Genomic DNA, 27,171 nt, shown 5'->3' on the forward strand with positions numbered 1-27,171 from the left:
TGTCAGTATGTTGCATATGAAAAGTGTTGGATTGGGGCACTCACCCAGAGCCAAGTTCTATTGTGATATGGCTGTGATTGCAGATATTAAATATCATTTTATGATGGCAGATTATTAAGTGTATGTATTGGAACTGATGCCTTTCGTGTTTCATACACTGCTGCTAAGGCCAGACCCAAAGTTGCTTAAATCAGCTGAGAAGTTCTCATGGATTCCAGACAGTTTTGGATGTCAGAATCAATGCTTCATCAATGCATTCTGATGTTGGGAGTTTTCCAAAAGGTTTCAAGTGTTTTATTTTATTTTTAGTTTATTTATTTTAGTATTTTCCACATTTTTAATCTACATAATTGACATTATGCAATCAGAATAAAATCTTCTGGAGGTAAGATTATGCAGAGCGTTGTAACATATGGCAGTGCCTGTTTTTCCATGGTAATAATAATAATGTTACAGAAAAGGGAATTCTTCTGTTCAAATTCTTCCCACCTTAAATTTTGAAACAGTTCTCTGACCTTTTAGAACTGTTCTCTGAATATCTTCTTAATGCTTTGGACTTGAATTCAGAAGAGATAAGTGTTGTTTTACCATACAATCCTTTAGTAAGTGTATGACACCTGGGCCTCTTCCTCTTGTTGGTTTCTTTCATCAGGTTATTAAAAGATGATGTGCCAAAATTATCTGTTACTTCTTCAGTAGTAAGAGCTGAAACAGCACTAGCATTAATACTGTCCTAAATTTGAGAAAAAATAGGTTATTGAGGTGCCTATCTAAAGGAAGAGAGTGAAAGCAGATCAGCTTAAAGAAAAGTAGTAACACTTGTATCTTGTCTTCTTAGTGCAACATCTAACAGCCCTCATTCCCTTTGTGCTGCTTTAGAACAATCTGTTATTTAGTAATACAACTTTTTATCCTTCAGGGAGCCAGGGTCAGCTCTTGTGCCCTGAGCATGTAAAATGGGGATGGACCATGACGCAGGGCTATTGTTTGCCACTGTGGGGGAGACTGGTACAGCACCTGACTCTGAAACAATGTTGGGTAGTTCTGATTAAAAGAGTGTTGGTGCTGTTAGGGTGGGGGAAATGGACTGATCTGGCTCAGCCCTGACTGTGCTGGTCAGTGAGTTTCTAGGGCTCCTTGCCATGCCTGTGTCAGTCCATTCACCCATGGCAGGAGTCTGCAGGACTCCTAGGGAGTACTACTTTTATCTGCTCAGTCTAATGCTCCTCTCTTTTCCCCATAAAAACGTTCAACTAAAATGTTTTTCATCTCTTCTACACAGACTTGTGTCAAAATCCATTTAATCCATTTAGGGGAACCTTGGCCAGCATGTGCTCTCTGAAAGGTCCAGAGTGGGAGCACCTCAGCCTGACTGCTGACTCCCAGGCCATGCACTTGTCATCAGGGTCTGTGACATTACCTTCTCTGCCTCTGTCTCTGGCTAACTTGAAGTCAAGCCATTGCAGTTTTCTTTTATGAAGAAGAAAGAAAAAAGAAGAGCAACAGCACCTAATCCTTTTCCTCATGAAGAAGTGGCTGGAGGTGGAACTCATGCACTAGTTGGAAAAAGATTGGCAACTACTTTTCTGCTGAGATCCAGTGGCATTTTAAAATCACCTCTGAGGAGTGTCCACAGGAGAACAAGTGTAATTACAATGCTCATCCATATGATCAGGGAATGTACTATGCAATGTCTCTTCATCACAAACAGATTAGCTTTAATTTTCTAGTCAGGATGACAGCACAGGCTATTCAACATCATTTTTGGGTTGCTAAACCTCAAAGAATCTATTTCTTTCTTTTTTGATGTTATTGCCATGGAAACTGGCTAAATTACAGGTCCAGATTACATCTTTACTGTTCACTCATTTTCATTTTGATCTGATGACATTCTTCAGGTGCCAGGAAGAGACAAAGAATAAATCAATAGTGTTCCTTGAAACAGTCACTCCCTGTGCTCTCCAGCCTCTACTACCTGAGTGTAGCCACTTGTGTTCTGTCTCCCAGGGCAAGAGACTTGAAACCTGAAGATTTGTTAGCTGCAGCCTCATTTTCTGTGATAGCATTGCTCAGCCAAGCTGGAGAGGACAGCTCAGCAGATTGCTTCCTCATCTGTTTCTCACACCTTGCAAGGGGTAATACGGCAATGCACATAGGAGCACAAATCTGGGAAGTGCTTTGCAGATACATTAAAGCTGTTGGAAACAGATATAATTAGGAGTCAAGGAGAATTGCTATTAAAAGTAGGTATCAGTGTCCAGAGTGGTGAAGGCTGTATGTGAGAACCCAGATAATAAATACTAAAGGGAAGAACATCTCTATACATCTGCATGTGATGGCCCAAACCATAAATGTTGCTCTTCTTATATTTTTGGGGTTTGCGTGCTGTCTTGAGTGTGGGAGATCTGTAATTTTTTTTTCACCATTTTACCAGGTAAAGGTGCCTTCTCTTGTGATCTGGCCTGAATTCTTGGGGGCACCATACTTCTAGAGACCTGTTGCAAGCTCTTGCCTTAATCAAATTATTATGATGCTCTTTCTGATGAAATAGCCTTTGTCTCCCTACAAATACTGTAGGTTTGAAAGTGAATGTTGAGGGGAGGAAATTGAAATGAGTTATGTGTATGTTCTTTTAAGAGTTTGGAAAACCTGGACATGAATGTATAAGTAGCCCCTAGGCAGCAATAAAATTAGAAACTGGCTCTTATATAGCAAGTCCTAATATATGCAACTGACCTTGGTGACATTACAAGAGTAATCTTCACACAGATAGCATTTTTAATGGAGTATCTATAATGCATTAGTCATTGATGCCTTTGCCTTGCATCAGGCATTCAGATCTTATGTCCATTTTCCACTGTACTTACACTGGAGTCAAGTTACAAGGGAAAAATCTGTTCTTTATTGCTGTATTATTTTATCTCTGACCTTTTGTAGTACAGTTTCATTTTGGAGAAGTCTTTCTTTGTCAGTATAAAGTTTTTTATCCTGATAAATGTTACTATGGATCATAAGAAGTTGAAGGAAACGAGTGCCCTTATGTTGCATGAGAAAGCAGCTTTGCATTACAGTTTTTCATTCTGTTTTGTATGCAGGGTGTTGAGATTGAGTCTTTTTCATTCTGGAATTCTGAGACAAGAGTGCAGCACATGCCTTTGTCTCTCCAGAGAGTGAGTTAACATTGGTAATAGAATGGTGAGTTTACTAAGGACAGGAGGTAGAATAATTATTTGGCTTTAATAGATCTATTTCTGATCTAATTCAGTAATTTGTTAGTTTCTATGAGTGATTCATTGGCCGAGGTTGCTATTGTTGCAGAAAGACTTGTGTGTATGAACCACAGCTGATTATATGGCTGGTTTTGGCTGAACCTGGTAATATTATGATCTTGATATCCTCAGAATTTGTATTCAGAAGAAATTAGGGGAATTTTTAATTTTGACAACTAGCATTATCCAGCATGTCTTCATGAAGACTTGCTTGCTTAGAGAAGGAGCAGTTTCCTTTGCTCTAGCCTCTGCTAGTTATAGCAGTGCATAATCTAGTATTCACACTGTAGAAAAAGGTGCTCAGGAGCCAATCATGTGCTCCTGATTCTGTCATGGATTCCAGCAGTTTTCTTGCATGTAAGATGTGGCTTCCTCAGTGTGGGAAAAATAAAGTAAAATTAAGAGACAGGGAAGGAACAGGTATTTTTGAAAATGTTGGCCTCGATATGTCAGTTTTTGCATTTCTAAATTGGAGGATTCTGAATATTTCACAAGACTCTTTAAAGGCTCTGTGAGTGTTTGCAAGGTGTTTTAGAGCTGATTGCAGGGGAAACTGCACTGCAGTGCAAGGAGCAACATCTTCACTTCAGACCACACTTCTGGAACATTTGTACATTTGGTGACAGCCTTCTCTGACAGCAGTCTATAAGAGATTGTCATAGATCTGATTTTTTCAGAGGTATTATTGCCCTCTTCCTCAGGAATTTTATCAGGAGGAAAAGAAGGTTGTTTCTTTGTTCAGAGTATGTCAGAGCTGGTATCAGTGTGCTCTTTGTTGTCATATGCACTATGAGATGTTCCTGCCCAGAGCAGTGCTGTATAGGATGGATTAGTGTCTGACTCAGGAGTGTGTGAAGGGAAAAACTCTTCAGTGGAGTCCATGGCAAGTGCTCAGTCTACCTTATGATAAAAACATAAATAAGTTGTGTCTGCAGATTTTACAAATTACTGTGAATCCATCGACCTAAGTTAAAGAGTTAGACCTTTTCAGGAAAAGGAAAAAAATCCCCAGCCCCATGGTTCGTTAATCAATATGCAACAGAAAATCCAGCTTCTTTCTTCTCTTTATCAATAATATATAATTTTAGTAAATTGCCTGCCCTGTCTCAGTTTGACATACAAACCTTGTTTGACATATGGTGGCTGTTGCTTGCCCCTGGAGGTTGAATGTACTACATAGAGCATGTAACTAAGGAGATGGGGTTCTGTTCATCCTTTCAGTTAATTCTGTGTGTTCTTTTTTTTCCCTCCCCTTCGTGCTGCACGGCTGATTACCACCCTAGGACCTTGCAATGGGACACAGACCCCTCAGTGCTGCAACTCCAGTCTGACTCTGAACTTGGGTATATGTCAGCTCTTTTTGTTATCATTTCTTTGCAATAATTATGTTGAAAATGCTTCCTAGTCAAGCTGGTTGTATGTGATTTTCATTTGCTTTTTTAACTCAAAAAGACCATAATTTAAGTTTTCTTTTTTTAGTTTTATAAATAAGAAGCTTCAGCAAAGTCATCTTTGTGGAAAAAAACCCCCAGCTATTTAAACCAGCTTATGAGAAGATAAATTGCTATTTCTGTTGCCTGAAACACAATTCAAATAACTATTTCATTTCAGATGAAATGTTATTTTTGTGGCAGATATGTGCATGTATAGTTACATTGATCTTGTTTGTACCTGTTGATTCAGACTGTTCTCCCTGAATCATTTGCAAGATATTTCCCTCCCCCGTTTCTGCCCGCTATAGTTACGCTGTTTCCACATGCAGTAACAATGTCCCCTTTTCCCTTGGGAGATGTGTATGTGTTTAAAATTGTGCCCTTAAGTGTGGTAACAGTCCAAGAATAATTGGCATCTTAGTTGAGTTCAGGCCTATGAAGCTTTTTAAAAATTGTAATAGAGCTAAAATTGATATTTTATAGTTTGGGATGGAACTTCTTTATCCCCTGCAAGTGAAACAAAAATAAGTTAATTTAAATAATGTAGGAATGCTTGCCTGCAGAAGTATTTGGGATAACCTGTTCCTCTAAAAGGGTGGGTAGCAGTACCTCAAGTTCTTCAGAGCAAGGGTCATAGGTAAAACCAAATCACTACACTGAAAATTTTGCTCTACCAATGAACTTACAGGGTTGCCTGTTTTGAGTCTCCAGGCAAGTGTCTCGTGCTTTTACTTGTTCATGAGCTGCTTCATTCACCGTTCTGTAAGAAAAACAACTTCCCTTCAGCTGCTGATTGACAGTGCTCCCAACTACAGTTAGGTGTGTTAGGTCTGTTCACCAGGAAAGATCCACAAGGACAGTATCCAGAGAGCTTTCTAAACAGAAGTATTTCTCCATATCTAGAGCTCCTAGGAATGTTTGTAGTTTACACATGAGTGTGACTTCAAATAGGTCACACTTCTACAGCTTTACCTGGGCTGTACCAAAAAGGTAGAGTTTTTTGAGCTATTTTAACCTGCAGAAACCTTTTAGAAATCCCAGCTGCTTTTTAAACAAAGTTTGGATTAAAAGATGAGGACTCCTAGCAGCAGCTGTGCAAGGCAAGTTCCTTTATCTGGCTCATGAAAAGATAACTCTGTATGTAGCTACAAGACTTCAATCCTTTACTAGCGGTCAGTGCAAACACAGAAAGGAAGCATGCCTAAGAGCAAATCCACAGGTATACATTTTAATGGAAGTCCTGCCACTTTTGAAAGAAAACTGTCTTCAAACGCAAGGCAGAGATAAACTTTCGTCTGGTGTTCTGAGACTAGAGCAAAAAAACCCCCAACAAAACCAATTCAAAAGAAATCCCGCAGTCAGCAATTAAATGATGTGTGTCACAAAACACTTCTAGCAGATACATCTTTCTTATGATACCTACGGACAGAAGAATCAATTTTAGTGAATGGGTTTTAGCCACTATCCTCCTACTGACATCCCAGTTTGGAAAGGAATCCTTCAAAGCTTATGTGCTCTCTAATATTCATCGAATTTATGAGAATGATGAACACCTCAGATGAAAAATGGGGATGGAAAGACACTAGACTATTTAGTGTTACCCTAAAAAGAGCTAGAGACTAGAACACTACAGCACATATTTGGTAGAACCCAGATATTGAAAGGATGCTCCAGTTGCTCCTGAGTGCTTGGGACCAAAGGCTAGGCCAACTTTTAGTAACATGAGAACAATTAGAGGTGGCTTGACACAGGCAAATAGCAATAAACAGATCACAGTCCTTCAGATGAAGAAGAACCTAGTCTTCACCAGTAATTACAGGATATCAATGGCACAAGGCATTTGTACAGGTACCAGCAACTGCTGGATTGGAAGTGTTTTAGGTTAAGAATTCCATGGCTTGTCTCAGCATAGTGCTGTGGGAAGTAGCTCACTTCTGGGACACAGTGGGCAAAGAGGTTCAATCCTCCCAGCTAGCAGTTAAATCCAGCTCTCCATTAGGGTTATGCTCCCCATCCTCAGGCACCCCAGGAGACACAGAGTGACCTCATGTGAAACTGTTTTAGAATTAGGTGAGGTTCTAATTAGGTCCAGATTAGACACATAATTAATTCGGGATTATACTTAACCAAGACCACTCTCAAGAGACTCAAAGCAAAGGCTTAAGAACCTCAGTAAATTGAAAGAGTGGCCTGGGGCAGCAGGGGACTGCTTACATAGGGAAGTCAAACTGACCAAGAAGGCAACAGAGATTGTACATCTGATGCTGAGGGAGGGAAAAGCACGAGAGTTTGCTGGGGTGAGATATTTATTAAAGATTGAATTCACACAGAGCATAAGTTAAAGCAGCGACAAAATCTAAAATTATTAAAATTTTGCCTGCTGAAAAAACTTTTCTGCCACTAGTAATGAGGTAGAAGTTTTTCTGTAGAGTTTTTAGACAATTGTAGATTTTGTTCATATTGGCAAAGTCAGAGATGGTTGTAACGAGAGAGACTTGTTAATTTTTCTTCTTTGAAAAGAGGAAAGACTCAGAGCTACAAGTGTTTCTGCTCTAGTGGTTTGTTGCACAGTACAGCTGATTTGTACTGATTACCTGCTGAATCTAATTGCAGTCAGCTTTACAACAACCCAGGCAGTAAAACAGATTAGAAAAAAATATAGCTGATGCAGCTGAAAAGTTCAGTAGGTGTTATCCAATGATGGCAGTTTCCTTTTTAGACTCCTGTTTCCTTTCAGACATCAATCCTAATTGAATACCTAAACCACTGTAAATTAATTAGATCAAAACCCATATGACTTCTGTTTTACTGACAATCTGGAAAATGAGGAAGATATGGATGATGTGTAAGACTTTTCTGTTTTTCCGAATTGTTCTCTTCAATAATGAGACAAGTTGAGAAACATTGTGTCCAGGAATTTATTTCCCCATGAATGCAAAAGCATGCTCACACTTGTTGATTTAGGTAACTGGCCTTATTCAGTTCATTTGTTCATTATGTTTGCATTATTTCTCTGCTGAAAATTGGCATTTTTTCCGGTAAAACACTTCCACGAAACCATTTTTATCTTCTTCACCCCCTGCAGACAGTCAAATAATATTCAGGAAATAAACTGATTTTTTTCTCCCACTGCTGAGTGAACTGTGCACAACTAAAAGTATTCATGACCATGCTCAGATGCCTCTCTTCTTTTTCCCTTACCCACTTACAGTTTGCTTCACTGATTTATTTCATATGGTTTATTTAAAGTAAGGGAAGTAGACAAAATAAAAGGCTATACTTTCCCTGCTCCAGTTGTGTTTTAGTTCTCCTCTAGCCCTTGCATTAGGATTCCACTAATCATAAGCCTACTTCAGTGCCACCATGAACAACTCCTGTGGAAGGGAGAATCTCCTCTATGGAATTACCCACCTTGCCAGTTACAGACTCCGTTATTGCTCCCAGCTGAACATTTGGCAGTCGAATCCATCTTGATTTAAATCCACTGTACCTTTTCCACAACTGGGTTTCCCAGGCTGAGGATGAACTTCTTTGAGCAGACAGAACATCATAATAATGATGGTATGAAAGAGAATTTTGCTGCATGTTAAGAGGGACACAGGCGGGCCACTTCTGTCTCTCCCTCTCAGCAGCATGATCTAGGGGTTCAACAACTGCACTTTATTATGGCAAATGGTTCCCAGGTTAATTTTCCTCACTGCAATGAGGTACTTCTCATGCATACTGTGTTGTGTTTCATCTTAACAAACACTGAAGTATTTTTATCCTGTTCATAACAGCAAACATTTGTTCCTGCTGCTGATATACATTTGACATGACTAACCTTTTGATGTCGTGTATTCCACCTTAGACGCAGACTGCACAAACTAGGGGTGTCAAAGATTACCCAGGTCGATTTCTTGCCTCGGGAGGTGGTATCATACTCCAAGGAGACACAGACACCTCTGGCCACACATCAATCTGAAGGTAAGATTTTTTATTTTTTTTTTAATTGAATAGAAAATTTGCATCTGAGATAAAGAATGTAATAAAAATTATAGTAAGTCATAACTTAGCTGCTTATCATGTATTTTCTGCAATCCAGGTATTGTTTATGTGATTAATGGCTGTTCTGATGAGAATAATTATAAAAATCACTTTAAATGCAGGTGGAACCAAACTACTTCTAATTTACAATGGGTTGTGCTTAGATAGCAGTTTAATGGGAACATTTTAAAAAATAAATCATTATGAATATAATTAAAATTGCACTTTATTCAATTTTTTTATGCTTTCTCAAGGAAGTTATAAATTCTGTGCTTTGTAAAGAGGCAGTGCTGGAAAGTTGCCCACAGTTGTTTGGTCAGGGTAATTGTGTCCCCCTGCTGTAGGTGAAGCTTTGGGAGAAGCTGGAGCCTAGTTCCATGTACTGAAAAAGGAGATTTTCACACTTTGATGTGGACAGTCTTTGTTCTCTGTCTAAATGTAAGCTACTCTCAGGGAAAATAGAGAGGGAAATATAGCCAGCTTGGGGGGTTTTTGTTGTTTTTTGGGGGTTTTGTTTGTTTGTTTTTGTTGTTGTTGTTGTGGGGTTTTTTTGTTTTTTGGGGTTTTTTTGGTGTTTGTTTTTTGTGTTTATTTGTTTTTGTGTTTGTATTTTTGTTTGTTTGTTTTGTTTTTGTTTTTGTTTGGTTTGGTTTGTTGTTGTTGTTGTTGTTTTTTTGACAACTGGGTTACCAGGTCTGCCTTAGGAAGCAGAAATAGAAATCGCTGAGCTGGATGCTCAGGTTCTACTTTTCTGGAGCACAAGTTGTTTACCCTGGTCATCTGTGGACTGAAATAGTGCCTTCAAGCACAGACAGCCCTTTTGCTTGGATGATGCTCCTTGAGCTGTGTGTCCAGAGGCCTTTGCCTGCTCACAGGGGGAAGCTGTCTCAGAAGCCTCCCTGGGTCATTCCAGCTCATCCCTGCTTGTCCCTCTCTGGGCTGCGAAGCCTTGAGAAAATGAGTTTTGCCCCTGAGTCTTTGTTTTCTTTGCTTAAGACCAGTTGATGCTCAACCCTGGAGCATTATCATGAGTTCATTGTTAGATCAGATGGAGTGGGTGTCCCTCCTCTCTGACACATGGCCTTTATCCAGTGCAATGGATATAATATCCAGTCCTATGGATACGGGGAATTTAAGACATGGCTTTGTGTTTCCTCCCTCAGACCTACAACTCCAGCACTCATGAGCTGACTTGCCTTTCTGAAAAGGACAGGCTCACTTAAGGAAACATCTTCTTTCAGTAAGATCTTCCTTTTTTCCCAAGGGGCTCTTCAACTATTACAAAATCCTTTTCTTGCTAGACAGAAGGACAATCTCCTACACTTCAAGGAAAAAAAACCCAAAGAACAGTGTGATGCCATGGAGCCTGGCAGTCAGGACAATGAGCAGAGAGGCAGTGTAGTTTGAATTGGTCTTCCCAGCACAGAGGAAAGTCACTTGTTCCTCATTTGTGTGAAAGAAGATAAGTGCAAACATAGAACATCCTACACTTCAAACTGTCTGGGCCAAAACTGTGATGGAAGAGGCCAAATATGTGGGTTTGGTGACTGGATTTTTTATCTTTCCTATTCTCTGTCATCACAGACAAGGAAAAAACCCCAACAATAGTGGTGTTTTCCATATTGAAACACAGAGGAAATATCACCCAGTCTCTTTTTTCAGATGTAACTTACATTGCCTTTCCAATCTGCTGCTGGGGAATTCTCTGCATATAACTTGGATATGATTATGGATGAGCATCAGTGAAGGAGATTCAGGAAATTTTGGTTATTCTGTTGAGAGGCTTTTTAATTGGAAATTCTCTAGGGGGTAAATAAGCACTGTAATTTTGGTCTCCCAGGTCTGATGGAAATGAATTCTCAGGTTTCCGATCTCCCAAGCCTCTTTATGAATGCTGAGCCCTTCATACTGTCAGTATAAACATAAACAGCAGAGAGAGATTCCTCAAGAGAGCAGCTTTAAAGAAGAAGTCCCTGTTTCTATCCATTCATGTGATAAAATATAGCCATTATCTTTCCAAGATAAATTGTTCAGCCATTACTATGGTTATGGGCTCAGTTATTTTGCATCTGAAGCTTTAGGGTTTGAGAATAGAAAACAAGAAACTTATTTACTTGGATGAGTCTGACTTCAGCGTTTGGAATTCACTTTTCACTGCCTGCCTTAAATACTGGAAATATTAAAATTCAGAATTTTAGGATGAGATTGTCCCATACTTGCATCTTGTTTGGAAGACAACTAATGAAGGGTACAGCTGGTTGGAAAGATGGGTGAAAAGAGGGCTTTGACTCCATTCAAAGTTCTTCAGCTTTTTCAAAATATCCTCGTCAGGTTTTCTGCATTTGCTTCTCTAGAAAGCAAAAAAGAAACCGAGGTACTTTAAACCTACTGCTGTTCTGGAACATCCACATCTCAGTGTATGTTCTTTGCAGTAATGGCTATTGCCCACCAAGCCTTATAAAACTGGAAAAGGAAGGGTTCACTCTGCTAAGTCCAGGTGGTGCCAGAGAGCCAGATGCTATGTGCACTGAAGTCTAAGCTTGTCAGCTACTAATTTTAGAAGAAATAGGGTGGCATTATTCTTCACTGTATAAAAAACAGATTACCTCCTCTTTTCAGAATAGGTAATTTGCTTTATTTCAGAGGAATAATGACATGTCATTTCCCCCACCAACTCTATTATTTAGGGAGATGTGTATATGCATCATTCAATCCTTTGATCACAAGTACCTAATTCTTTTGCTTTATTTAGGTCACAATCAGCTTCAGCCTTTTCTTCCTTGCAGGATGACTTCAAAAACACACAGATCTTGGCTCTGGAGCCTGAGAAAAAAAACATGCTCTTTACTTTCTCCCTCCTCCTGCTATAATTGAACTTGAATTCATGAAATTCATGAAATGAGGTATTTGTAGGGACCAAGAGAAATTTTACTTGTGCTGTTTTTTCCATTCTGGAGTTGATTAAGACCTAGACCATGCTAAATATATTTTGAGAGGTCTCTGGGACCTCATTGTGCAGAGGCTCTCACATCACCTCAGGCATGGCAGCCCCATGTAGCCTTCATGGCTGGACCCTCCAAAGCACTGCAGACCTGCTGTTTGCTAAAGGTGCACCCGGGAGAAAACAGGAAAGCCATGGCCTGGCCTCTGCCCAGGAAGGGTCCCTCACTGCTGCACAGCACTGGACTGATCTTGGTGTGGCTGCCTGCAATCCACCTTTTCAGACAGGAAAAGAGCCTGCACATCCAGGCTCTGCTAGATGCCTGCCTCATCTCCAGCATACTGTTCTCCTCTTTAATGGGCCAGGAGTTAAAATCTCAGAGAAAGGAGATACTCCTCTGATCTGGGTCCCTCAGAAACTGAGGGCTGCAAGAAGGAGAAATTCTATGAGCTTTCTGGCTTTACTGTCCAGTGTCAGGAGTGGTTATTCCTCTTTTGTGAAGTAGAAACTACTTCGTCAATGAAACGAGATGTTCTAAGATTCTGGCTAGACAGACTGTAACTGCAAATAGAAATGCATTCCTGAAAGAGTAGGTCCTGTGTCCAAGAGAAGATCTGACTTTCTAAAACAATGGAAGTCGTGCACTTCATCACTTTATCATCTTCAACAGATGTTTGTTCATGAGGGGAAAACAAATGATCTGCCATACTCACCTCCTGAGCAGGGTAACCTCATCCTACATCACAAATGTAGCCCGGTTCTGGCAAAGAACACAACTGAGACCTGTGATCCATCTGTTTATCTGACGTTTTCAAACACTAAGGGTATTTTGACTATTAGAGAAAAAAGAAAAATAAGCTCTCTACTCCATCTGGAAGTAGGCTGGAATGAAGTGGCAAAGCAGAGCTGGAGCTCCAGAGGCTGGGTTGGGTTCTGTGTGTGTCTCACAGTGTAATTCTCTGAACTAAAGTTCCTGAAATTTACCCTTTTTAAAGCCGCGAGGAAAGAGAGGGGAATTCTGCTCACAGTCAGACTCATGTGACACATGAGTTCACGTATCTGTGTGTGATACCCAGTGTTGAGTGCCTACTGTAGGATGAACCAAAATTCTCTAGGTGCCACTGATTGCATTGACTAGTTCTTCACTGACAAATTTGATAAGAGAGCATTTTATATAGCCATATTGATTTAGGTTTGTCATTATTGAGTAAAATGCATATGTCTAAAAGAGTGATACATTGGCATCATGTGAGGCCTGTGGCCTGCTTTGAGTTTTGGTAATTGGATGGGAAGTTATCTGTGACCAGCTTCAATGCTGTGAAAGCAAGTCAGGCCTCTGGAATTTTATAGTTTCCATTAAAAAATCCATGGAAAAACCTGTTTATACTTTGATTGTCAAGGTCTGAGATTTCCAGGTTTAACCAGTGAGGAGGGCTCTCTCTGTACATGCTTTAGGATACTGTGCAGCAGACCATAGCCCAGTAAACTCTGCCCCAGCCCTGCTGTGCCTTGCTCTGCCTGACTGTAGCTCAGCTCTAGCTTTGTAAATGCATTCTGTGCTTTGGAAAAGCCAGTCCCAGAGCTAAGTGAGATCATACTTGAGCTTTCCCATGGCCAATCTGGCTAGGGCTCATGGATCAGAAGCTGGGGTTTAAGTTAAAGAGCTTACTTTGGCTTTTCCCTTCCAGAGAATAGTAAGCTCAGCTCCAGTCTGAAAAGGACAAGTCTGGACCCAAGAATAGCTTTGAATGCCTCATTTAATGAGAAATGCAGATGCACATTTGTGCATTACCATGCATGCAATATATGTATCAGGATACATGATAATATGTGATGGAAAGTGCACATAACTAGGGGGAAAGCAAAGACCTTCTGTTGTAAACAAAAGGAGGTGCTAAAAAGCAAAACTAGGATAGAAATCGCTACTAAAAAGAGAAGATAACCTAAAAATGAGTCAGTGGTAAAGCAGAGAGACTTTTTTAAAGAGACACAACTTAGGATTTGTACTAACGGACACTAATTGTGTAATAATGTTTTGTAATTTTGTGAAATACCATGCTCCATCCTAAGAGGTACCATGTATCACTGGGTGTTCTTAGTTAGCTATAAAAATCCAGTTTGCCTTTTCTTCTCAGACTGCAGTCCAGCAGAGTTGTACCGTGGATCTCAATAGCTGGCATAAGCACTCTGATTCAATATGGCTTTGTTAGATTAAAACAACAAAGCTTAATTCGTACTGTTGTACCAGACTGTTCAAGACCGGATGAGACTGGAATGAAGCGGTGCAAAGATTTGAGGCATCCCATTGTATAGCAGTCTTTAATAATTCCTCTTTCGTTCTGCCACAACTGCATCACCTTTTGTAAATCAGGTTTTCAAAGTGGATTTTAATTTTTTTTTAATTTAAATTTGACATTAAAATCTTTGAAAGGCATTCAGGCAGCGCTCTCTGGTGGTGCAGCGGTGAAGCGCCGCGCCTGAGGAACGCTGGCAGGGAGGGATGCAGGGATGCTGGAGTGACCTGCCGAAAAACACTTGCCTGATCTTTTGTCCGAGGCAAGAATTATACTTAACAGAAGGTGATTGAGTTGTATGAATGAGATGTATGAATGCAAGTGCTGATGAAAGAAGTGTGAGAAGAGACCAAGGCATTACATAGAAACTGGGGGGGGGAGGAAATTACATTATTTAAAAATGTTAAAAGGCCTTGGAAAATCCGTCATAGGTATTCAGGGCAATAATACACTAGTGAAATCAGGTGCAAACCCTTGTTATTGCTAGTCCCTTTTTGAATTACAATTAGTAAAGTACAATTTGTTAAGATATATGTATTCCAGAACAGCCACAACCAGCAGCTACCAGGTGTGGTCGGTCTGTATTCTACTTCTAGCAAGCTACAGACATTGTATGTATGCCTCTGAAGGCTTTCTTCACCTCCTGGCTCATGATAACCTTATGTGGTACAGAATTAGAATATAGTCCTGGCTTTAGAAATTAGTTTCTCTGGTTTTTGTTGTGCAGAAAAATATATTTGACACTTGTAAGGATTTCTTCTTGGAGAAGAATGAAGAGGCCACAGTCTGGTCATGGATACTTTGGTGTTTAAATGCAGAAAGAGACAACAAATGTCTGTTCTCCTAAAATATATAATAGGCTTGGGCTCAAAGAGGATTTCTGCTTGACAGTCCCAGTCCATTTCTAAAAAGTGGCCTAACAGAATATTAATCAGCAGTCATTGCTTCAGTATTTGCTCCCATTCCCTGTTTCGCCTTCCAGGTTTTCTCTAAAGACTTCTGGATCAAGATGGTTCTCAGATAGTCTTATGCAGAGAGCCCTTTTAATGCTTATCTGTTTTGAACAAGCAGATCTGACAATTTATTAAGCATCAGTAATTCTCAGGGAATTATCTACTAAGAACTGGTTTAACAGAGAGAAGATTGCCTCTGGTCACACACAGTTGGAGGTCTGAAGAAAGAAAACTCTTTAAGAGATCTTAGACTTTTTCTTGATCATTTCATTACACAGGGATCAAGTAACTTAACTCTGCAGCTCCTCCACAATCTTAACACAATTTTGGGCAGGTCTCCTGAAAACCAGGCATATACACAAAGGAGTTTCTTGCTCCAAAGTGTCCCTGACCTTCTGCAGACTCTGGTTTCTTTTGCACAAGGTACCTCTGCATTAAATGCAAGCCGAGAAAGTGTATCTGGTAATTCTTTATGAAGGTGGGGAGAGAGCAACAGACTTGTCACTGCTGAGCTATGCCTTCTCTAAATCATTCAGGCAACAAAAGATGAGGAACAAACCAAAGCTTAACTGCCTTCTTGATGAAACAAGGAACCAGTTTTTGGCCTGTGCTGCCTTGGAGGGGGCTGTTGTGCAAGAATTTTGTTCTGTGCATGGAAACAATGCCGTTTCAGATCTTTTGCAGCCAGCATGGAGAAGGACCATGCTATACCACCCCTCCTTGTGCCTTCTCCATCCTAATGGGTGATCCTTGCTCTGTGCTTTTAAGCAAGTGGGAAGCAAGAGATGGGAAGCTGCTCTCCCTTAGAACAATCCAAAAAGCATTGTATTTAGTCTCCTTGTGTGGAAACCAACCTTTAGTTGCAGTGGGAAATAATGTAATTGAATGAGATCCTGGTACATCTGGTGTCGCTTGATAGAAAACAAGAGAGCTGATGTTGAGAGCCCTGACCTCAGACTCCTTTAACTAGCTGCAAGTCATCTCACAGTGCCTTTGACCCATCTCTGCGTCCTGACATCTGAAACTAGCAGTGATCCATGAATTCAGAGAGAAGCCCTGTAACACCTGTATGCAAATTGAATTCTTTGTTGGCTGGAAATGAAAACCTTCCTCTAAGTCTTTCTTCTCTGGCAAAGATCCTGGCCATGTTTTACACATGAACAACTGCTGCATTGAGCTGATTTGTTAAATGTTCCCCTCAAGCAACAAAATAGTTCTAAACTTATTTGCAAATATATGACTATTAGTATGTTGCAACTTAGCTTTAACATGAGAACAAAGAAATTGTCCCACTAATGAACAGCACCATGATTTCCCCAGTCAACAGTCAGTGGAATGACAGAGGCCAGTTTTTCTCTATTTGCTGTTTTCACGTGTTCCTAGTTATCACTTTATGTATAATTTCAGCAGTGTTTGAATATGCTTTGAATTAGCAATGTGTATACATATTACAGTGGTCAAATGAGAAGGTTCAGACCTGAAAATGTAAAAGGGGTGACATTTGGGATAACAGTGCTTCCAACAGAACAATGAAGACATGCCTTTTTGTTTTCTTCAGAAACAAAGCATGCTTTTTCCTGCCATTCCTGTAATTCCTTTTTTAGACTAATGGGTGATGCCTATTCAGTATATACAAGGAAACTAATACTCAGCACCTTCTATTATGTGTTTAGTAACCTTTGGCAAATTCTGGCTTTGTAACATGGACCAATCTCCACTAGAATTTAAGACAAGATTAAGAAAAATGTGCATTGCAGAAGTAGCAGTTATTAATCCTCACTGCTCTAATTAGCACTTAATCTTTCTAATCCTGTAAGTAGATACAAAATCAGGGCTGACATAGACACAGGCCATAATGTGGAAAGGCTTTCATTAGTAGTGTTAAAAAGATGTACGGAAAACTGCTTGGTTACTTCACACTTCTCAATTTGATCCTTGGCACTTGGACTTTAAGAAATGAAAAAGATTCACATGCCAAAATCCCCTCCTCTGTTTTAACCCACAGTACTCATGTACTGGGTCAAAAATTACGCAGCTGAAAATGCTCCTGTTCAGCACCTCTCTATCTTCAATTCTATAGCTGAGCCTCAGCCTAAGAAACTGGCTAATTGTGCCCCTCTATAGTCTCCTTTAATTGGCTCATTTCCATAGGAGAGGCCACCTGCCTTGGATAGAACAGTGTCAGCTGCTTGCCCTCAGACTAACTGGAGAGGGAGCCAAGTGCCTGGGCTGGGTAGAGTGAAGAATTTGGCACACCCTGCATGACTGCCTGCCTTAAGATGAATGGGGGTGCACCCCAAGCTGAGTCTTTGTTCACCAGGTGTGTCCTCACACTCTGGCCTAAGCACCTGGGCAGAGCCCTCCAATGGCACCCCAGGGCCCCCTTCTTCCTCCCAAGTGCTGCTCCAAGCTCGTGTAAAGCCGTGCTATATTTAGTATAATGGCAAACTATAGATCTCATCTGTATGTAATACTTGAGAATCTCTGCTCAAAATCAGTAGTAGCTGGATCCTTTCCAGAGAATCCTTTTGCTTACTCACACACAAGAGTTACTCTGAAAACTGAAGAAAGGATCTGGATGAAGAAACCTTTAATGAAATGGATATGTCAGTAAAGTAAAAGTCTCAGCATGAATTCCCACTGGCCACTATTAATAGAAGATGGAATTCTCTTTTGCTGCAATACAATAGACTGTCTCCACAAATAATGTCACTTTTCAACCAGTCCCTGGCTGTCACTTGCCCATCTATCTTATTTAAGATAAACTTAGCATGTATTCGCTCTGAGCCACAATTACTTCAGATGTATGTCTTAGCCATAAACCTCCAAACCAGCACTCTCTCTTCCTGCAAGCTAATACCATACTTAAAGCACACAGGATGTGAAAACATAATCATTATTTTTCTGAAATGTGTTGAGCTTGAGCCACAAAGCTTCACACTTATTTTAAGTCTATAATTGCATGTTGTTGCTGTGGATACTCCTTTTTTTTCCTCACCCCAATTGTGTTGTGAAGTTTGCTGCATCCAAGCTCAGTGTGGGTTCAGCTCCTCTGTGATTGGCACAAGAAGATCTCTGCACTTCTGAATAGACTCACTGATCTCAGTAGCAGCTGCTGGGTTTTGAGGACTCTCTCAGAATTCACTTCTTGGTTTGGAGCTGAACTTCTTTGAAGTTCTTGCTCCAGCTGCACAACCAGAGAATTTTTGAAATTTTAACTCTTAATCATCATTGTTTAATATTTTCTTTCTTGTCATCTCCACTCAGATGTTCACTCTTCCTCTCCTAGGCACCAATTACTCAGCAACAGCATGCTCAAAACAGCCACTCATCTGCTATGAAACACAGAAAGCACTAAAGATCTCGCTTGTGACTACATGAAGAATTCTCTGTGTGCATCACAGATAATGTGCAGGTTGAAAACACAGCACGATTTTACACGATGAAATCTTACACAATGAGACAGCACAAACTCCTCCTGCATGTGTCTCACAGACTTCCTACCTGTGTCGTGAGACTTGCTGGGATTCACATGGGGGGATAACTGAGGCCAAAAGATCTGGACCCAACACAGCCTTGTGAGGGGGATATGGACTCTAGCCCAGACTGTCCTTCAGTCTGTGCCCAAGTTTCCAGACCAGTGGAACCTAGTTAATTTGGTCCAGATGTGAACTGGGTATGCTGTAACATGCTCACAGTTTGTACTGATTAGGAATAAGCATCTCTTATAATCTGCCTTTTCCTCTTTGCTAGATTGGGTATTGCAGAAAGCTTGGATGCAGGATTTCCAAGTGGGCAGGGCTCCTGAGAGTTAGGCATGTTTACATACATTTTAGGGATGTAAGAGCTGCTAGTTAAGCGAAGATATAACAAATTTACATCTGGTTCTCATTGGTTCAGTCATGAAAAGGTGTCTAGTGAACAGTGAGCTTCCATTTTCAAGAATGCCTTGGACAGAGTTAGGGTGGAGTGTGCAGGCACAAGTGCACCGTGTGCTTGGTAAATATCTGTTCTGCCATTCCTAGGTTGTAACAGGATGGAGGCAGAGAGTGAACAGGAGATGAATCTGGTCTCTCCTTTATTGTCTCTCTTGTCTATGGACAGAACTGTGTTTAATAGTTGCAGATACATTTATATGATTAATTAAGTATTTACTTGTAGATACAGCTACAGATACAATGTTTACATAATGTATTACCTATCTATATTATATCTGTAGATGCACAGATACTTGTAGATAAACACATAAAGCTGACTTCTGTAAGATCTCACTGCCTGCCAAGTGATAACCCTTGGGATCAAAGCAATGGTGTGAATCTCAGGACTCTTATCTTTGTCACAGTCTGTGTGTAATTCAGAGCAAGTCACAAACTGAGTTACAATCAATGCAGAGACACAGCCTATCTCTTCATTTCCCTATAGCAGAGATCACTAAAAGCTTACACATGAACTAAGTGAACTCACAACAGCCTAATTTACTAGGATTTTTAGCTGTCATAGAGCTGTCTGATCTGGCAGCATGACCATTGCTGGTACCCAAGCTAACTAGCTGCATCCTTGTTGAGATACTTCAGTAGCTCAGTGCAATCACATGCAATAGCTCTACCTTGAGCAGCCTGTCCTGTTTGTGTAAACTTTCCATACTCAAATAGTGAGACAGAACCTCCCAGAAGGCAATTTGTCCTGTCTACTGTATTTATCATAACATTGGAAAAATGATCTTCTATTTCTAAAATTATCTTTTCTATTTGTGCCTTTCTCCATTGCTTACAGGATTTAGCCAATACATTCAAATTATAACCTTCATTTTTAGATGATTGCGTTTAGGTAACTCCTGCCATTTTGTGATGGGAATATGGGCAAGTGCATTACGAAGTATTTTACTGTTGTCCCCTGAAACAGTTTTGGAACTACTGTTATTGCTCTTTCTTTTCTTGAGCTCCTTCATCTCTTAGCTATTCCCCTTTGAAATTGTTGCTTGAGCCTCTGTGAAAGAAAAGGGAAAAATCAGGCAACTTATTTTCCTCTGAAACCTATGTAATTGAGGACAGCACTTTCCCAGCTGATAAAGGCAATAGGATAGAGAAAAAGTAGAAAAATTACTTTGCTCTTTTATATCTTCAATTAAGTAGTGTTTTCATACTACTCAGAGGACTTTATTGTGTAGGCTCAATACTACACTTTATGTGCTAACATTTATTTTGATACATCAGTCTAGTTTGTGTATTGTGCAGTTCCCCAAATGCATGTTTTGTCCCATTTTGCTCAAGGGTTTTGCTGTACAGTAAAACTCATCAAATTCCTTCCCCCAAAGAGTGCTGAGCATCAAGTGGATACATATCTAGATCTAGAAACACCATGACTATGAAATGGACAAAGCCACAACTTTGTTTACTGAGGTGTAGGATGGGGGATATAGGCTTTCATCTCTTCTTTCATCACTTTCAACGTATCACATAGGTTGTCAGACTGTTCATTTGACGTGTCATATTTCTTGTATCTTGATGAAGTATAGAAAATGAATACCCAACCCCTAGGTATTAGGTATACAGCGAGGATGTTTTCAGCTCTAATTACTGAATTAGTACTGGTTTGGGATTATCCTTAATGAATCTAGATTAGAAAAGGTTAGTAAAAGTACCTTTCTGATTCATAGTTCATCAGCTTGAGATAATTTACTAACAAAGGCTCATGTTGCAATCAGGGAAAAGCCTCCCACTGACTAAAATGGGACCTGGACTGGGACCAAATTAAGTGCTTGCCATGGGCCTAAATAGCTGACATTGTCAGTAACTCATCATCTGAAGCCCTTCAGTACATTGTAGAATCATTTTATCTGTATTTGATTAAATACGAAAGTATTTTGCTAGGCTTTCCAGCTTTGAAAAACAGTCATTTACATAAGACCCAGGCAACCAAATAGCTATCCTCTTTTACCCTGGTTAGCAGGCTTAATCCTGCAAATATTTATGCGTGTTCTGTGCTCATCATTAGTCCTCTGACATATTTGATTGTCTGATATCAGACATGTATGTGCTTTCAGGAGGGGATCTGGTGCTGTAACATTAATTTGTTGTATCCTGTTTTGCTGATGGACTGCACAAGCTCTGAAGGGCAGGAAATGTGTTTGTTTTTCATATTTGTCAGTACAGAATATAGAATAAATGCTGTAAAGAAATACTGATCATGAAAAATGTGTTGATACATCGTACAATATTTTGGATTGGCTTTAAATGTCATTAATCCAACCACCCTTCAACGGGGTGTCTTCAATTCAATCAGGGTGCTTAGAACCCTGTGCAACCTGACCTTGAATGGTTCCAGGGATGGGGCATCTGCCACCTCTCTGGGCAACCTGCACCATTGTCTTACCACTCTCCTTGTGAAAACACTTTTCCTTATGTCTTTTAGTTTAAAGCAAATTCCCCTTATTTTATTGCAACAGTCCCTACTAAATAGATGTATTACATATATCTATATATATATGCATGCATTTTAAGGGGAAAATATGCTTCTTTACTGTATTCCAGGTTGATTCACTTTGGCAACTGTTAAAATGTGCATTTTATTATTAACACCTTTTATCAATCCAATGAACAATAGAAGGAGCCACTGTGCTCCAATACTGGCCACATCTTGCAATAATTTATAAATGTCTCATATTAAAAATAATACAGTTACTCAAACTTTTTCAAAATGTCCCAGGGTAAGCAAATGCTTTTGTATTATTATTAGTTTTGACAAACCTGATTGTGTGCTGGCCATTGTTAAAGGGTTCTATCTGCCTCCAAACACAGTGAGAGACAAAGAATTTTTAATGAATTTAATTAAAACTTTATGTGGTTTATGGTGTTCACCTCCAGCTGGTGTGCCATTCTTCTCTGTTGAATGAAGTTTCCTCTAATGCATAATGATGTGTTTTATAAGAGGGATGTTTGAACCCCCTTCCTAGTAGCCCTGAGGTAGTTTCCATGGTATGACACAGTGGTGAAGTTTTTAAAAGCAGGTCTCTTACATTTAAGCAAATTATTTATATGGTTAAATGCACAGGCATGGATGCATTGATATGAATCTTAAAATAAATTTAAGAATCTTTTTTTTCCCCTTGAAACAGTCCTTGTGGGCTAGCTTTTATGACCCGTGCTGCTGAGCATTTGTCTGTACAAATGCTCAATGTACACTGACATGAAAGGGTCTTTGACTGCTTCTGTTGGGGGGTAGAAAGTTGAATGATGTGTTCTCCTTTGGTTAACACACTGACATCTGTACCAGGCACAAGGTCCTGATATTGATGGGCACTCCTAGTGCTGCTGTAATAAAAATGAACAATAACATGCAGATAGCCTCGTTAACAAATGTTTCAGTGCGTTTTACGAGACATGCTGAGACACTGCAACAAGCTGGGTCATTCCCATGGCTGGTTAGAGTTAGTGGAATTTGTCTTCTGAAGCTCTTGTATGTTAGGGCTTTCAACTCAGGGTCTCTAAAAAGGACAGCGACTTGTGTCCTTTTCCTGCAAGCTGTCAATCAGTATTTCTCCTGTTGAGAAGTAAGCTCCTGCCAAAAGAGGTAGGCTCTTCATTTGCTTTAAGCACTTTCTTCTCAAAATCTTGAGTCTGGGTGTGGCCAGGCTGAAACACAGAGCTGTATTTTTGTGGTTCTTTGGATGGTGAGATCTCAGTTGTGCAACAATCTTGAACAAGTTCCTCAGGGAAGGAAGAAATGAAGCAAGATGTCTTGGACAGAGGAATAGGACTTAGGAACAACTCACATCTCTACAGGGAGTAGCATGATCTCTGGAGAAGTGTTTGCAATGGAGGCTACAGACTTCCAGTGGTTTTGCAGAGACTGGGAAACTGAGATGAATGTTGAAAGGCATCTTCATAAATAATGTGTCTTGTTCTAATAGTTGTGAGGAATTGGATAGGAAACTGGTTACAAAATCACCCTGTACCAGCATTACCCTTTTATATCATTGATCAGCTCACTGAGGTTGGGAGAGCCTTTTATACTGTCTCATTTGAAGGTGACTAAAAGAAGAGGCTTTCCAGGAGTATCAGTGTATCAGCTGGAAAACAGTCAGCGGTTACCTGGAGATGAAATTGTTCTCTTGGGAGGGGGATTTCAGTGTTGAATCCACCTGTGATCTTTAGCACAATTTTCTAAGGTTTAGCCAATAGTAATAACAACAGTAAATCACTATATCTGTTTTTCCCCAACTGATGAAGAAACAAAATGATACTGGGGAGGACCAGTCACAAGCTAAATCAGAAAAAGTCTTTGGAGAAAATGCTGAAAAATGTGACATTTGGCACTTGGTAGAATGACAAAGAACTGAAGAGATGAAGGAGCATCAAAAGCTGAAGAACACTTCGTACTGTTAGGTATGAAAAATAAAGCATGATAAACAGAAAAAGAAGGGGGATAAATACTAGACTGTAAAGAATGAAGAAATGAAAAGGAATTAAATGAAGAAATAATTGGAAGAAGGTGAAAGAAGTCCTGAAAGCCACAAAGACATGTTTGTATTTTCATAAGAAATTAACAGGATGCTCCTGGGGGTAATGGAAGGAAGAATATGAGGAGCTGACTGTCCTACATGGGAAAAAGTCGGACCATAGATTAATGAGTCATCTTGTTGCATTGCTCGTGATTCCAGATGCTCTGACTGCAGTGTCCAGTGAAGCTTTGATCATAAGAGCAAATCAAATAAACTTGTTCTGTTAAGCTGCAATGTACCCTTCAGGGAAGGTAGAGCTTCTATCAGTTAACACAGGGAGCTCTTGGACTAAATGTACCAGCAGCTGAGTGTCATGTTCTGTCCCTGGGGGTCTGTTGTCAGCTGGTGGACTAGATTCTGTGCAGTGTAAACTAGAACAACTTACATTTAGTGTGAGCATGAAGGTGGCAGTCACAGAACTGCCACCTGTGCATCGTGGTGTGGAACTATCTTTGGACATAGGCAGAGCCACACGAAGGGAAGATCACACAGCTGTAACAGTGAATAATTTCATCATACATCATGGGGGTATGCACTTCAGTATGCAGTATCAGTCAGGACATGAAAGGCTCTGTAACTCACCTCCTGGTAAAAGTGCTGCTCTTTGCCTTTGGTTAATGTTGTCAAGTGGTCAAGCTGTTAGGCATTGCTCTATATTCCTGTGATCTCCAGCTCTAACACAACATGATGTGTAACTAGTACCCTTTGTTCCTGGCGTTACTTTTGATAAACAGTTTTGGGAACAAAGTAAAAGAAACCTGAGAAGGACTAAAGCTTGGGACTGCAAGGGCTGGGTTGTGTACACCCATGACAAGCTGTTAGTGATTCATCAGCCTGTGAGCACTGACAGTGTTCAGTCTGACAGTGAACCAGTGGGCCCTTTGAAGCTGAAAGGCAGGGCCCTAAGAAAGTGTAGGAGTCCAGATGCTGGTTGTATTTTTACTGTTAAAAAGCAGAGAAGAAGTCAAGCAGGAAAGAAGTCAAATGATTGAAACCAAAGATTTTTTTTCCCATGGTTTGTAGGTATGTTGCACGAAGTTGTTAATTAACAAAGGAGGAAGATGCATGAGGATCTGATTTGTAGCAGTTTTTATTGGCACATGAGAGGCTTGAAGAATGATCTTAGGGTGAAAAAGGGGGCCTGTCTCAGCTCAGCTGAAGTGCAATGCTGCCTGCCCCAGCCCTTATGCAGAGTAAGACCATTGTGGAAAAAATAGTGCTGCTAAGCACATTTTGACAGGAAGTCAGGATAGCCAAGCACACATCCAAGGGTGTGCCATAGGACACTTGTCCTTCAAGGTACGCTTCTAGGTGACCTAAGTGGGAAACTTCTGGATGATTAAGGCCATTGCTGGATTTTGGAAGCAGGTCTGTACACATACATTCATAACTGTTGGCAGGAAAATAGTGGAGAAGAGAGAGAGGAAATCTGTGCCACTTACTCTTTTGCCAGTTTACAGTAGTTATTGAAGCACAAAGGGATTTTGAGACAGAGTGGTCATTAGCAGATACTGTACATGCCTGTCTGTATGTACAAATCGTAGAATCATGGAATTGTTAAGGTTGGAAAAAATCTCTAGGGTCATCAAGTCTGACCATCAACCGTGTAGCACCATCACATTCACCATTAATCTGTCATTTGTCATAATCTGGTGTCATTTTAGGGTGAAATAGGGTGGTTTTCATGAAAAATACAGACAATTAGTAAGATACACGATGGATATCCTTAAGTGCTCTTTGGATTGGAAACACTGATTCTGTCAGAATATAAAGGGAATCTTACAAAGAAAAAAATAATAGAAACAGACATACAAAAATAATGGACATTTAATAAGTCTGCCTGTATTTTTCCTTTTCTCTGGCTTTAGGCCAGATTGTCCATGCACGGAACATCCTTAAAATCATAAGCAAATTATACCATATTTTCTTCATAAGAAATACGAGATTTGGCTCCTCTATCTCCCTTAAATGTTTCAAAATCTCTGGATCAAAGCCCACAGAATCTCTCCTGAGGAGAAATCTGAATGTGGATAATTATGCAGGAAGCTATGAGCATTTTCATGTTTTAGCTTCTTTTACTATTTAAGTAGAAGTTAAAATGAAATAAAAAGATATATCATGTCTTATCTTGACAGGTTTTTTTTTCTTTGTTTTGGAATCCAATATTCATACCATTTCCAAAGGCATAATAAAAAAATTTTTGTAGCGTTAAAGTCTTTACTCCAGTAGTCTTTGTACTGAAAAGTATTCCCTTTGAAAAGCAAAACTTTATACAAAGCTTGCCAGTATTGTTAAAATGACACACTTTTTGGTGACCTTTGCTAAATCTGCATAAATATTTCTGTCACTTTTGATTATTTCTTTCTGCATATTAGAAAGTGCTCTAGAAAGTACTGTGCTATCTATGTCCATATGAATAGCAAAACTCATGAACATTTGCTTTTCTGAGGCAAACTTTCCTGTCCTATACTTGCCCACCCTGAAACAATCTTCAGCTCTGAACCCTTTGACCTTCTGGGTGATTTCAGGGACAGCAGGAGTTATTTGAGCCAGGAAGCTGTACAGCAGAGGATATAATTCACCTGTGAGGGATATAAATCAGTTATCCACATAGGATATGAGCCAATCAATGTTTGTCTGCTGAACACACTTCTTTGGTCACTGTGCCTTGAATGGCACTTGCCATGTCCTACTAACCTCCTGTAGATGTGTGTCATGGAGGCAGCAATAACAATTCCCTTCTTGGACTCTAGCAGAGAAATACTTGCTGAAGCCAATTACAAAATACCTGTTGATAAAACTGAGATCAAGATATTATTTCAGTGTTCTAAGTCCTCTGTATATCTGGGCTGCTTTACAGCATTGTGCTAGACTATAAATCACATTTGCATTAGCTTTAATGCCCTTCTCCATCCCAGTGCTGGATAAGACAGCTTCAGTGTGCCTGAAAATGAGGCCAGAACAATTTGCACCCATTTGAATGACTTTCCCTGAAGTGATAGACATTTGAAGCATGATCCCCTAGAGGTAAATTAGCAATGTAGCTTGAGATTTTTTGCCTGCTGTCCACCCAAGTCCCATCATCCCATTCCCAGTCCAGCTTAGTTAGGTTCTGCCAAGCTGCATTCCTGTGTAACCTACTTTACGTGTCCCTGCCTTGGCAGGGGAGTTGGGCTGGATGATCTCCAGAGGTCCCTTCCAACCCTCAGAATTCTGTGACTGTGATGAGAATTCTATCCTAGAATTCATTTGTGCTGCATGGTACTGCATAGGGAGCATGGAAAAGCACCCATCTAACTGAAGGAAGCTGTTTGGTAGACTGAGCCTATAACATACAGTAAGGACATGAACAAATGTCAGGCTTGGTAGCAAATTTCAGTCCTGCTCTCAGTGCACCACTGATTCATTGCAGTGGTCACTGCTTACTACATGGATTAATGGAAAAAGGCAGTGCATGCAGAATGATTAAAGTGCTGATGGTTCTGCAGCCTGAGGCTGACTTAGGAAAGGATGGTCTCTTTGCCTTGCTGTGGGATCACCAGCTTTACTGAGGTAGATGTGCGTGTGCTCCATATCATTACTGGTCGTGTGTTCTGAAGTTGTTATAAATACGCTCAGTTTGGGTCAGGATTTAAAAAAAAAAAAAAAGTGGTCTCTCTGATTTGTTGAAATGATGGTGTGTTGTCTGCACTGTGTCATTTTCCTTACCCTTGCAGTGGGATAACATGCAATTAGAGACTGATGTCAGCCTGTAA

The 27,171-nt window shown here is 40.1% G+C and overlaps 1 protein-coding gene across 7 annotated transcripts in view; it reads left to right on the forward strand.

Moving 5' to 3' along the window:
• Positions 1–27,171, forward strand: part of DYNC1I1 (dynein cytoplasmic 1 intermediate chain 1) — a 183,459-nt gene that overhangs the window by 34,222 nt on the left and 122,066 nt on the right. For all 7 annotated transcript variants that reach the window (XM_088161933.1, XM_088161939.1, XM_014878487.2 and 4 more), the window contains exons 5-6: positions 4,553–4,612; positions 8,553–8,668. In XM_088161933.1, the coding sequence (XP_088018059.1) occupies positions 4,553–4,612; positions 8,553–8,668 (176 nt within the window). The remainder of the gene's footprint in view (positions 1–4,552; positions 4,613–8,552; positions 8,669–27,171) is intronic.

This window comes from Sturnus vulgaris, chromosome 1, assembly GCF_052056855.1.
Source record: "Sturnus vulgaris isolate bStuVul1 chromosome 1, bStuVul1.hap1, whole genome shotgun sequence".
Lineage (NCBI taxonomy): Eukaryota > Metazoa > Chordata > Aves > Passeriformes > Sturnidae > Sturnus > Sturnus vulgaris.